Source organism: Syngnathoides biaculeatus, chromosome 17, assembly GCF_019802595.1.
Source record: "Syngnathoides biaculeatus isolate LvHL_M chromosome 17, ASM1980259v1, whole genome shotgun sequence".
NCBI lineage: Eukaryota > Metazoa > Chordata > Actinopteri > Syngnathiformes > Syngnathidae > Syngnathoides > Syngnathoides biaculeatus.
This window is the reverse complement of record NC_084656.1, coordinates 3,320,576-3,333,746: the sequence shown is the minus strand read 5'-3', so window position 1 is coordinate 3,333,746 and position 13,171 is coordinate 3,320,576. Positions and strand designations below refer to the sequence as shown.

The following is a 13,171-nucleotide window of genomic DNA, read 5'->3' as shown; positions in this document are numbered from 1 at the left end:
GATGTGGTGATTTTGCAGCTCGGTGCTCTGTTTCTTTAAGAGCAGTCCAGAGCGTCGATTTCCGACCACGAATGGGATGGATTTCTGCTTCTGCACTACCTCATCTGATTGAGAGGATTCCCTCTGAGGGAAAACGGAACCAAGTAGTGTCCTGTGTCAACTCATGACAGTCCATTACTATGGATTTTAACGTAAAAAAACTGGCTTCTGATGCGGGGGTCTTCTTCACCAGAGCTGTGCAGGTAAGCCAAGCCATCTACACACACCCTTACAAGATCGCTTCACCCTTACAAGATCCCTTATTGATTTAATGTGGAACTGCACCTAGCATGGATGAATACTGCGGGCCTCAATGCTCAGTCTACCCACCCAAGTGCGGTGTTGAAATGAATATATATTCGTGTAAATGCAAAACCTGTCGTGTGTTTTGGTTCACTGGTAGTACTGAAGGCCGATAAAGGTCTGTCAAGTCTCCATCTATTATTTATAACGTGAGGCTTATGAGTCATGTGATTCCATGTTGTACTGTACACCGTCAACATGAAGTCCCACAACTCCTTTGTCAGAGCTATGTTCCAATTTAACAACGAAACACACGTAAGACATTTTAAATGACCAACTGGGCATTTTCAGACAAAAACTCGAAATTTATGTACAGTAATGGCTTGAGATACGACCCGGACCCAGCCTTGAAAATCCACGTTATAAACAGACCATATAAGTAACTACCCTAAACCCTAACCCACACTCTTTAACCGCATTTAAACTTATTAAAAACAAATTTAAATGTTAACTTTTTAAATATTACTTAGCGCCTGTACCCCAAATAAATAAGGTGTGGCTGCTTCTCGTCACAATCAAAAGGAGTTTAGTGTAAAACTGACACACAAAAGAGAATTAGACTGTCTGAGGGGCCGCGTTTGGCGGTCACAGCTTCTGCGAAGGCTGTGCGACGGGCTTTGCGACGGGGGCAGCTCTGAAGAACCCACCCGAGAATGCGTTACTCAATCGTGTGCGCGCATAAAGCGCCCCTACTCAACTGTGAACACCCCCCTAAAGCAGCACCGTTCGGCTCTGTCATAAGCCACACTGGCCGGCTGCGATGAGCCGCGATGGCTCATCTCCGCCGCGGAAGTGGATCGGACGGGATGCGGTTTGGCCGTGTTCGGATATCATCTGAATATGGCTCGAAACAATAGTCTAATATTGCCCTGAGGGCTTGAAAAAATAGTGTAATATTGCCCCGGTAACTTCACTCGGTTGTGTGGTGTTGTCCTTTTCTAAAAGAGCTTCAGTGTCAGAAGATGTGTCGGAAAAATCCGAATATATCTGTTGTTCGGCTTCCATAGTAGCAGGCACTGCGCGTTTTCAACGGCGGAAGAGGACGCGACTAATATGGCGACCACTTGGAAGTCGAGGGACACTCAATTGCACAACTTTCACGATCAAGAAAACATCTGGCTTCAGAAATTATGAAGTCATGACTAAATATGAGCATAAGACCTACTTCAATCCCCCTTTCGGATTTGAAAGAGTCTGACACTTGAAATGAACAAAATTAAGGAAAGCTGCCAGTGTCGTCGTCATCCGGAGTGGGTGGTGCATCGGGCATGGGGCCTTTTCCTCTGGGATGAGTCGAGCTGGGACATAGTCAGCTTTCTTGTGGAATTATGTCATCAACGGGTGCCAGCCGGCACTGGAGAAGACGTGCTTTTCCGGTTGTTGTCAGGTGGAGGGATCGCTGAACCCGAGGCGGATCTGGCAGGTCATGTAGACGAGATGTAGAACCACATGTCCCCCTTTCCTGCAGGACGTAGCGCTGTGATCGTCTCCTCTGTGACCTGTTAGGGACCTGTACAGATAGGTTCAGACTATTTACGTTTAATTACTATACCACACAGATTCCCAAGTATTCATTTCGAGGGGAGCATCTGGTTGTGAATGTTGTGATTAACCAAATGTTTTAACTCTATGCTTACCGTTTCAGATTTGCAGGGATATGGCTCTGGCGATTCCAAAAACGAAACTACTATGACTAGTAATACTGGTAACCTGACACTGTTTTAATCATGTCAGTGAAATCCTATTGAAATCACCTGACCAGGGGCGTCCACGTCCGGATCGTGGACTCCCTGTTGTGATTTCGTTGTAGGCATACTGTTATACCTACTGCAAACGCTGCAGTCCTGCAGTTCACCTATAGCAATTTGTCTCATGAAAGGATGCCACCAGGTGTGGAGTCGTCTCAGTGTTTCATCCACACCTACATGGCATGTTCCATGGGCTTCAAAAATTTGATTTTTCAATTGTGTCTGAGATGGAATGCACTTAACCTCTTTTCGCCATATGCCATCCTCATCTTTGACACCCCCATCGACTTCCATACACTCTTTTCTTCTGGACTTGCTTTTTCCTGCTACAACTTAACTTTTTCTACTGTCACCTCCTGTTGATTGTCACATTCAGACTCACTTATATTTAGCTGGAGTTTTGGTCGGTACCCCGCATCCTTTTTTGCTGCTCGATCTGCTGATTCGTTTCCTGCTGATACAAAATCATTAGTTCGAGGGTGACCCTTGCATTTCAGGACTGCCACCGCTGTCGGGAGCATTAAACCATCTCGCAATTCGAGAATGTTGTCCTGATGTTTAATGGGTGTACCGGTTGCAGTTTGGAAATCGTTTCGTTGCCATTCTTTTAATGCAACATAAACTGTCATGTGTGCATGCGCTGAATATGTGTAAATGTTAACTGACTGATTTTTTGCCAACATGAGAGGTGCTGTTAACGCCAAAATTTCTGCTCTTTGTGCTGACTGGGAGCCTGTAATTCTTTCTGCTTGCACTTGTTCAGAACCTGTTTCTGTGAGTTGGGTTACTGCAAATCCAGATTGTAGGCCATTGTTGCCTTTGAAGTAACCTCCGTCTGTGAAAAGAATCTAGTCCGGGTTGTCAAGAGGTGTCTCGGAGAGTTCAGTGTGGAGTGAGGTTCGTTTTTCGTACACAACAATGCGGTTCTCCTCCGAGCAGACCTTCAGCCATGTTTACCCCTTCATGAGTAAAGAGAATATGTGGTTGGTTAAAATTGGTTCAATTTTCCACTGTCTTCCTCCGGTCATGGTGAAAGATTGACTCGTGACGTACTGGACGGTACTCTGTGATGTTCGCACAGTCAGTGGATAATGAAGAACAATGTGAGAAGTCTTCTGAATCACTCTGGCTAGAGCAGATGCAAAAGAAGCGCAAATTGAGTGTCTTTGCTCGTATTTTTCCAATGGAGTTGATGCATACAGACAAACTTGTCGACTTCATCCTTCCCCTTTCTGATAAACCTTTTCAGACACGTCAAGATAGAACATGCAAATGTAATTACGAATCGCAAGAGCTGTGGCACTGGAAAGGAGTTGTTTCAGAGATGAAGGACCTGTCTGCTTCTGTGGTCCAACAAATACTGTCAGAAAGATTGCGCATACCTTGTACATTGACCATCCATCAGAGTCGGTGAGTGAGTTCAGCAATGTTTAGAACATGATGCCTGGAGTAGTTGCAATCTGGAGTTTGGACTTGGAACACTTGAGTCCAACAGAGGCCAAATGAGAAAGTAAAGACCGAGTGGCTTCGAGACAAAAAGTTTCAGATGGAGACGCCAGCAAGAGGTCATCCACATACTGCACCAGGGGAATCCCATGAGGCAATTCAAGTGGAGACAGCAACTGACGAAGACAGTCATTGAAGAGTCCAAGTGAAAGGACAAAGCCTTGAGGTAGGCAATTATAGGAATAGCAAACACCATTCCAAGTGAAAGCAAAAAAATTGCTTCATGGAAGGATGAAGCGAAAGAAAGCATTAGCCAAGTCAATGCAAGTGAAATGAGTGTGGGCCGATGTAATTTGGGACAGTGCCGAGTGAGGGTTAACACGGCTGCATTAATTGCTCGCAGGTCACGGACCATGCGAAACTTTCCAGTGTTTTTCTTTTCATAAGGCAAGATGGAGGTGTTAAAATCAGAGCCAGGAATTTCACACAGCACCCCTGCTTTGAGCGAGCTGTCAATTGTTTCCGAAATGCCAATCATCCCAGCCTCTTAGTGAAATGAATTTTGCCAATCAGTGGCCTGTGTGCATGCCAGGACAATTGGACCGAGATACTTCGCTGTGTCCTGAGGCGAGACCATCAAGGAGTCATGTGGGTGAGGCATAGAAGGATCCGTGGGATCCACCATCATGTTCCATTAGACTTGTTCAAGAGTCAGGAACACTGAAAAGGCGACACCTGGTTTGCCTACAAACAAATCACCCATGTTCAATTTTCATGTTGTTTTCAATTTCCTGAAATGCCTCACTATACATCTCATCCCCTGATCTGTCATAGCACAGAGTGCAATGCATACAATCAGTTACCATATCATAAGATCTGAGGTTGCAAAGCCAAGGCGACCAGAGAGTCCAAAAGTGTTAAGCTTCGAGCCAACCACTGGAGTCAATATCCACTCGTGCCCAGTAGATGTCGGCAGTGGTGCATGCCACGGGGTGTTGTTCGGGAACTGGGAGGTGGCACCGGAGGCAGAGCAGCAGTAGGTGTTACCATCTGTAAATTCCAGGATGAGTCCATCAAGGCTGCATTTTATGAGAGGGCATGTGGCGATGAAGAGATCTCTGCCCAAAAGATTGACTGGACAGTTAGGTGCAAACACAAAAGAAGGCAAAAGAGTCTGTGACTGTTGGTTTGACTCTCTTGGGGTTGGTTGTAAACCTCCTTGATTGTAGCCACATGCTCCATTCAGATTCCTCCATTTTGAGGTCGCTGTCTGCACTCGTGGGCCCAATGACCATGCTGTCCACAATTGAAGCACGCATTACGGCCATCAGGGGCGCACCTCGACGCATGAATGAACCTGCTTGATATATCATGCACTCCGAACCGACAGAGGGAGATGAGATCAGAGCAAGAGTGGCTTCTTCCTGCTTTTTAGATTTTGCAACTGCAACATGGCAAGTTGTGTTTCTGTAGTTTTTGTTTGTCTACCTTAGACTCTTTTTCTTTAGCATGTCTCCTCAAATGATCTTTACCACCAGTCAACCTCAGCACCAGGAAGGTCCGGATTGGCCTCCATGGATTGCGCCACAGACCTGGGAACGCCCTTCAAAATGGCTGCTTGGAACACTTGCAAATGCAAAGCGGAGGCTGTAGGGGCGTGTCCCGTTTTCAGAGTGTAATCAGTGAGGGCTCGGTCAAGAAAAACTGCGGCCTCCTCATCTGCTTTGGGAGCAACCAAATCTGGAATTACACACTCAGGAATTGGAAATAGTCTCTAACGCTGCAGATAAGGTCAAATAATTTTCTTGTGTAAGAGCCTGATGATCGGGGAGAGAAGCACAACCTGAATTTTGCACCAGAGTATTCAACTGTGAAAGCGGACATGATTGTGTAAGGAGAAAACGGATGTCACCTGCTGTTAACCTGTTCTCTTTTCAGTCGGGCTGCTTCTTGTTCAGCGCAAAGGGCGCGGGCTTACTTTTCCACTTCAGCGTTCGCTCTATCTTCATATTCAGTAGCGGTTCTCTTAAGTTGATTTCTGATATTTTATTGAAACTCTTGGTGTCTGTTTAATTCTGCCTTCTACAGTCCTAGCTGAGACAAACGTGTGAGTAGGTCAGCTCTCAAATTGGCCACTTTTTCCAATCTGTCTTCTAATTCTCTAATGGCGGCAGTCACTCCAGCAGCCAAAGTTTCCGCAACTGTATTCATGTTCGATGTATGTTGTGCATGAGTGAGAGACGTTTGATCTCCTACATCTACTTCGAGCCGGTCCGCAGTTACATTAAATACTGGAGCCTGAAATTCATTTAAAGTTTTCCTGGCTTTATGGTAAGGTGACGGTACAAATGGGTTACTTGGAGACAACGCCCAAGGCCATTTCTCCTCCAAGTAAGGAGGCGGCGTGTAAGGCAATTTGGGTGTTGACTGTACCAGACCAACACTTTCTTCCTTGACAGCCAAACGGGACAACTTTAACACACATCCCATTGCCATCATTCTTGCTTTCGCTTTCATTTCCACAAGTTTCTTAGTATTCTCCTTCACGTTTCTACCTTTTGAAGACAACCTGTTAATTTTTTCCAGTTCCAACTTTAGAGCCGCCACTCTTTTAACACCAACTTATTCCGTTTCTTTCATTAACCTCACCAAACACGCAGTCGATGACAATGGAGGGAACCATTCTCACAACATTTGATCCATTCTTTCAACTGTTCTTTCTCACTATCTCGTTCTTTTTCAGGCAACCCTCCAACACACACATCACATGCATTTCTCACTTGTACATTTAGCAACAATTGCTCAGGATGGTTTGGTATTTCTATCAATCTATCCCTTCATTTTGTTTTAAATCCAACCCCCCCTCTCTTTTTTTGTAGTCAACAGATCTTTCTATTACTAACAGAGAGGCAGATAAGTGACAAAGCAACAATGCGGAGGCTAGTCCTCCTTGCACACTCACGCAACCAACAACTCAAAGAACTCAACCTTAAAATGCGCATATATATATATATATATATATATATATATATATATATATATATATATATATAAAAGAATGAGAACAGCAAACGTACAAGCAGTGTTGCCTCCATTGATCTTGCACACACACACACACGCACACACGTGCCTCACTATGTTACCATCGTGTGTGTGTGTGTGTGTGTGTGCGTGCAAGACACTCACCCGCGAGCCAGCAGATGCCGAAGGACGCTCCTTTTTTTTTTTTTCCTTTTAACTACCACTGGGTATCGTCATACTCTTCTTAGGCCATTTTATTAAGGTCACTTTAATTTCTACACTTTGTGATCTCTCAGATTGATTATTATTATTATTATATGTTTTCCCTCTTATCTAGTTACTCATTCATATATATATATAATTTTTTTTATTTTTGTTTTTTATGCCCGAGCCCCTTTATTTTAACGAAACAGTCCTTTGATTTCGAACGAGGAATTCCAGTCTCTAGGATCCTCCGAAAAGAACTAGAAACCTCGCGGTCCAGAAAGTTTTGGGCTGGCCTCAACCTTATCGGTGTGTTCTGCCAGCCCCAGGATTTACAACCTTTTTGTGTCGGCACAACCTCCGAACACAGGGCACTTCTAAACCCTTTTTAGAGTGGTACGCCCACACACACTATGGCTTTTCAACCATTTAGGTGGGAGACGACGGTTACCCACCAGGGCCTCGAACCCAGGACTTATCCCTCTTTGTCCTTTGATTTCGAATGAGAAATTGTAGTCTCTAGGATTCTCCGAAAAGAACTAAAAAAAACCTCAGGGTCCAGAAAGTTTTGCGCTGGCCTTAACCTTATCGGTATGTTCTGCCAGCCCCGCGATTTACAACCTTTTTGTGTCGGCACAACCTCCAAACACAGGGTACTTCTAAACACGTCAGGGTCACCAATTGTTGGAGGACGATTTTTTCCTCCGCATGTTCGTTTAATTTCGGGTAGTGAGAATGTTGGCTACATAAAGGCTGGAGATGATGAACAGTTTCTTCGAAAAATTTACTTACAGAATATTCCGGGTACTTATTGGTTACAGACAATGGCTGTAGAGAGCAGATCATAAGTGCGAAGGTACAGAGAAAGCACACATCCTTTATCTTGTGCGAAGGGCGGACTATGGGTGGTATCAAATCTGTGGTGTGAGTTCGGGGCTTTCCACTAAAACAGAGGGTTTCTGTCTCAACTGGTTCTAGCTGGCAATGCATTATTACAAAGTGTCCAGTATGCAGTTCATCAAGGTTAGCCTACGTACAGAGATGCGATCAAGGACACATCTGGCTTCAGCTGAGGACATGAGGAAATTATGAAGTCGTGACTAAATATGGGCATAAGACCTACTTCAGTAAGTATGCTCAAAATACTCACAGGTACAGATTGTTTGCAATGTGGGAACTGACTATTATTGGAAGTGACCTACTATGCATTAGACCTCAGTGATTCCCGACATGTTGCGGCCCAAACCTGCACAACACTGAAGCCGTGCAATTATAAATTCAGACTGCTTGTGTACTGTAAATACAATTTTAAGCAATAAACTAATCTGAGAAGCCCTCATTTATGGTAGTCCTCTGATTTATTTAAAGGTCACACAATTGCGCCTAAAGCAAAAGGCGGATGATGGCACAAATGTTAAAAAGTATCATTACTAACTTGGAAATTTGTCCGTAACCATCCCCTGCCCTGCCACGACCACCAAACCTGATATGTCAGAACTTTAGCAAGGACAAGGTGCAATTTGAAGAAGGTAGTATTTACTGTTTTGAAACTAACTAAATAACACTTAGCATACATTTGTTCCTGCATTGCATTTGCAGAAGGATGTGACAAGAGATGGTCAGTTTAAAAAGATTTCTTCCAACAATCCATTTTCTACACTGCTTCAAAAAACGTTTTATTTATCCAAGTAAAGCAATTGCGAACAGATTCTCATTTCTAATGCCAATCTGGCTGAAGACAGCAGAGTAAAACAAAGCAAAATAAAAGGCAATAGAAATTAATACCATATCCTCATTATCCACATTATGGTTGTGGGTAATCCCAGCAGACTTTGGGCAAAATGGGGGCTAGACTACAGGGGACACATAGAACAACAACCATTAAACTCATGTTCGCACTTGAGAACAATTTGGTTGTCAATGAACCTAACATACAAGATTTTGGAATGTGAAAGTATAACAAGAAAATCAATGCCAACACAGGAAAAACATGCAAATACCACCACAATGTGACCGAAAAATATTCACAATATATTGAGTTGCTTATTTGGGTGAGAGATGTTGGGGTAGCATCCTGAGCAGAGAGGCCCAGACATCCCTTTTCCCAGCCACTTTGTTCAGCTTTTCAAGGTGGATCCCGATGTGTTGCCATGTCAGCCGGCAGATGTGATCTCTCCAGTGTGTCCTCGGCCTCCTCCCAGTGGGACATGCCAGAGAGATCCTGGAGCATCCAATCAAATGCCTGAGCAACTTCATTTAGCTTTTCTCAATGGGGAGTATCTACAGTGCTCTGGATGACAAAGCTCTTCACCCTAAGAAAACTACACACCTGCTGAAGAAACTAATTTTGGCCATATCTATTTGTGATCTTTCAGTTACTACCCACACAGCTCATGAACAGGAGAAAAAATAATGGGAAAATAAATCAACTGATACTTGTCTTAAAAGCAGACTCATGCAGACTCTGCATCACTGTAGATGCTACACCCATCTGCCTGTAGGATTTCTCACTATTTGAATGAATACTATGAATCAAATAATGTTTTGATCAAATTTCATTGTCACATGTAGTACAGTATCTTGCTTAAGGATACGTCCTGCGCTAGCTGAGGATGATACCTGCAAACCATCACTCTACCACCAGAGCCAAACAGCAGATCTTTTGCAATGACTAACATCATACAGATATATATGCACATTTTATAACTAAGATGTGAACGAGACAAATGTGATTTACATTGAGGAAAAAATGTGATTTATATTGAGGACATTTGGTTCTGTTTCTAGTTCACAGAGGAGAAGTTGGGCCAGGCTGAGAAGACTGAGCTTGATCCTCATCTAGAGAACCTGATCGCTCGGGCAGACTGCACCAAGAACTGGACTGAAAAGATCTTGAGACAAACAGAGGTGCTCCTTCAGCCAAACCCAAGTAAGCCCTTTCACAGTTTTCAGAGGAGAAACATTGGGGCAACATTTGGAGGATGTTGATTGATTAGAAAATTGCTTAAATAAGAGAATGAAACTTAACATAATCAAATAAAATCCTGTATAAACACTGCATGACCACAATTTTACAGCAATCTAAGTAGAAATGTTAAAATTGAAGTGGTACCTCTACTTTTGAATGTCTCTATTGGTGAAAAATTTAGATTACAAAATGCCTCCTCGGAAAAATATTGTCTCTAGTTACAAAGGGAATTCAGGATACGAAAGGAAAAAAAACGGGCGCTTGATTTGCAGCCCCAAATTCCACCGAACGTAAATATCCTGGATCTTGGTTTGTGTGGCGCAATAGAGCTGCTTTCCCACTGGCTATCGCCATAGCATCTTCCTGGCATCCAATTAGCTAGGCTGGTTGTCAATCTTTAACCATGCTGCACTTCCTTTATCGTGGTTTGCCTGGCACAATAGAGCTGCTCTTCCATTGGCTATCGCCATAGCATCTACCTGGCATCCCATGATGCTTTTTGATTTCCTTTGACACTCGACTGTCACCGAATCATGCTAGCACTGTCACACGCTGTCACAAGCTAACGCACATTGGAAAAGTACAACTTTTTCATTTATGTTTTTTGCAAGTTTACTCATCCTCCTTCACCATGGGCCCCAAGAAACTTTTGTGGAATTATGCACACGTTCGTATGTATGTTTTCTCTTAGCTGTCAAAGTTCACCTCTTCCTCCATCCCCCACAATGCCTTTTGCTTGTCACTCTCCCTTCTCTTTGTATTGTCGCCCAACAGTACCATAGGTAAATTAGCATAATTTTATTATTCTTTACATTATGTACTTTGGTTATTTTTGGTGGGGTGGGAGGGCTTGGAACAGGTTAGGCTATTTACATGTAAAATGCGCTTCTACTTATGAAAAAAATCACATTATGAAATGACTCCCAGAACGGATTAATTTCGTAAGTAGAGGTACCACTGTATTATTGTTTATTTCAACTAGCATTTCACCCAAAGTAATGTTTAAGATAATGTTATGTTACTTTAACATTCAGTGAAATGAAATAGTGATAAACCAATTGCAGAATTGTATAAATTCTAACAGTGAAATTAAACACACTAACACAAAATGTGAATGAAATTGTTCAGCTGTGCTCAACGACCAATAAGAGTACAGTAATCATGTGCGACGCTGTGGTTCACCTCTTGGGTATTAATTGCATTTTTTTTTTAATTAAACATTGTTGTGCAGTTGCTCACCTGCACAGCTCTGGTAAAGTTAGCATTTTTTTTTTTACTATTTTGTTTAAGCATAACTCAGACTTCGCAGAAAAAGATCCCTTATTGAGCAAGTTCAACTCAAAAAGAAATGCTTCAAAAGGTTCTTGGGACTTCAGAGACACCTGCAGCTTGCAGCTCATCAGTGACACTCTTAATTGACTTATTTGCCTGACAGAGACTTAAATTATCTTACTTGACCTTTATCAGAATAAACCCATTTGCTCTCTGAATAACACATTATTTAATTGGACACTGATTTTCTTCAAATAGTCATTATTTTTCTTCCTGTTTTCATTTTGCAAGGTGTTGAAAATTAGTCAAACCAGTCCAAGACTAGTATCGGTAAACGAGACAGAAGAAACAACTTTTAGAAACTAAAACACAAATGTATGTATTTCGCTGAAATCATTTCTGCTTTGTCATTTAGCGTTTTACACGAGGCGTTTTACACTAAGTACCATAATCATATTTACACTATGTACCATCTTAAAACAATTCTCTTCAACCACCATAATCACCAATATTGAAATATGGTACCGTAGTAGTCTTAATAAAAAATGAAGCAGAGATTGTATTCCTAAGGGGTTTATTAAATATTGTTGTAAACCGGTGTAATATTATGCACGGTTTGAAGATTAACTGCTTAAATACAGGACAATACATTGTATTGAACGAAAACATTAAATACAACTGATCTCTACTTAGCAAATCCACTGTACTAAAAAGAAAGGTACTATAACATTTTGCACAGTTTGCGGATTTGATTCTGTGATTCTTTTCACATACCACTGGAGGGAGCTTGTGTACTACTAGTTGTACTCATACCACACTTCGAAAATGACTGATTTAGAACATTGATTGAAATAATGTAGTGGTAGAAATGTGTATTATTATAACCATGTATTTTGTTTAACCCTCCATGCTTCAGTTGACCATACCGGTGAGTAATGACTTCATTTTTCTGAGATACTGTATATACAGTGCCTTGTAAAAGTATTTGGCCACCTCGAACTTTTCAACCTTTGACCACATTTCAGGCTTTAAACATAAAGATATAAGATCGACAACAAGTGGGACACAATCGTGAGGTGGAACGAAATTTATTGGCTATTTTAAACTTTATTAACAAATACAAACCTGAAAAATGGGGCCTGCAATATTATTTGGCCTCCTCGCATTTATACTTTGTAGCCCCACCTTTTTCTGCAATTACAGGTGCAAGTCGCTTGGGGTATGTCTCTACCAGTTTTGCACATCGAGAGACTGAAATTCTTGCCCATTCTTCCTTGCAAAACAGCGCGAGCTCAGTGAGGTTGGATGTAGAGCATTTATGAACAGCAGTCTTCAGCTCTGCCCACAGATTCACGATTGGATTCAGGTCTGGACTTTGACTTGGCCATTCTAACACTTGGATACATGTGTGTGTGAACCATTCCATTGTAGATTTGGCTTTATGTTTTGGATCATTGTCCTGTTTGAAGATAAATCTCCGTCTGAGTCTCAGGTCTTTTGCAGATTCCAACAGGTTTTCTTCCAGAATGGGCCTGTATTTGGCTCCATGCATCTTCCCATCAATTTTAACCATCTTGTTTACCAGACCAGTGCTCTAACCACTGAGCTACGGGGCCAGTCTTCTTTAAAAGCCAGATTTGTGCAGTGTATGACTGATTGTTCTCCTATGGACAGACTCTCCAACCTCAGCTGTAGATCTCTGCAGTTCATCCAGAGTGATCATGGGCCTCTTGGCTGCATCTCTGATCAGTCTTCTCCTTGTTCGAGGTGAAAGTTTTAGAGGGACAGCTGGGTCTTGGTAGATTTGCAGTAGTCCGATACTCCTTACATTTCAATATGATTGCTTGCACAGTGCTTCTTGAGATGTATAAAGCTTGAGAAATCCTTTTTTATCCAAATCTGCCTTTAAACTTTTCCACAACAGTATGTCTGACCTGCCTGGTGTGTTCCTTGGTTTTCATGATGCTCTCTGCACTTTTAACAGAACCCTGAGACTATCACAGAGCAAGTGCATTTATACGGAGACTTGATTACACACAGGTGGATTCTATTTATCATCATCAGTCAACATTGGATCATTCAGAGATTTATTTGTTAAAAAAAAAAATATATCCAATAAATTTCATTCCACTTCGTGATTGTGTCTCTCTTGTTGTTGATTCTTGACAAA

The 13,171-nt window shown here is 42.3% G+C and overlaps 1 protein-coding gene across 2 annotated transcripts in view; it reads left to right on the top strand.

Moving 5' to 3' along the window:
* The window catches only part of sh3glb2b (SH3-domain GRB2-like endophilin B2b), a 30,994-nt gene continuing 17,823 nt past the window's right edge, over nucleotides 1–13,171 (top strand). The window contains exons 1-2 of one of the 2 annotated variants that reach the window (XM_061801221.1): nucleotides 1–242; nucleotides 9,549–9,690. In XM_061801221.1, the coding sequence (XP_061657205.1) occupies nucleotides 180–242; nucleotides 9,549–9,690 (205 nt within the window). In that variant the 5' untranslated portion in view covers nucleotides 1–179. The remainder of the gene's footprint in view (nucleotides 243–9,548; nucleotides 9,691–13,171) is intronic. The other variant, XM_061801222.1, reaches the window with a different exon arrangement.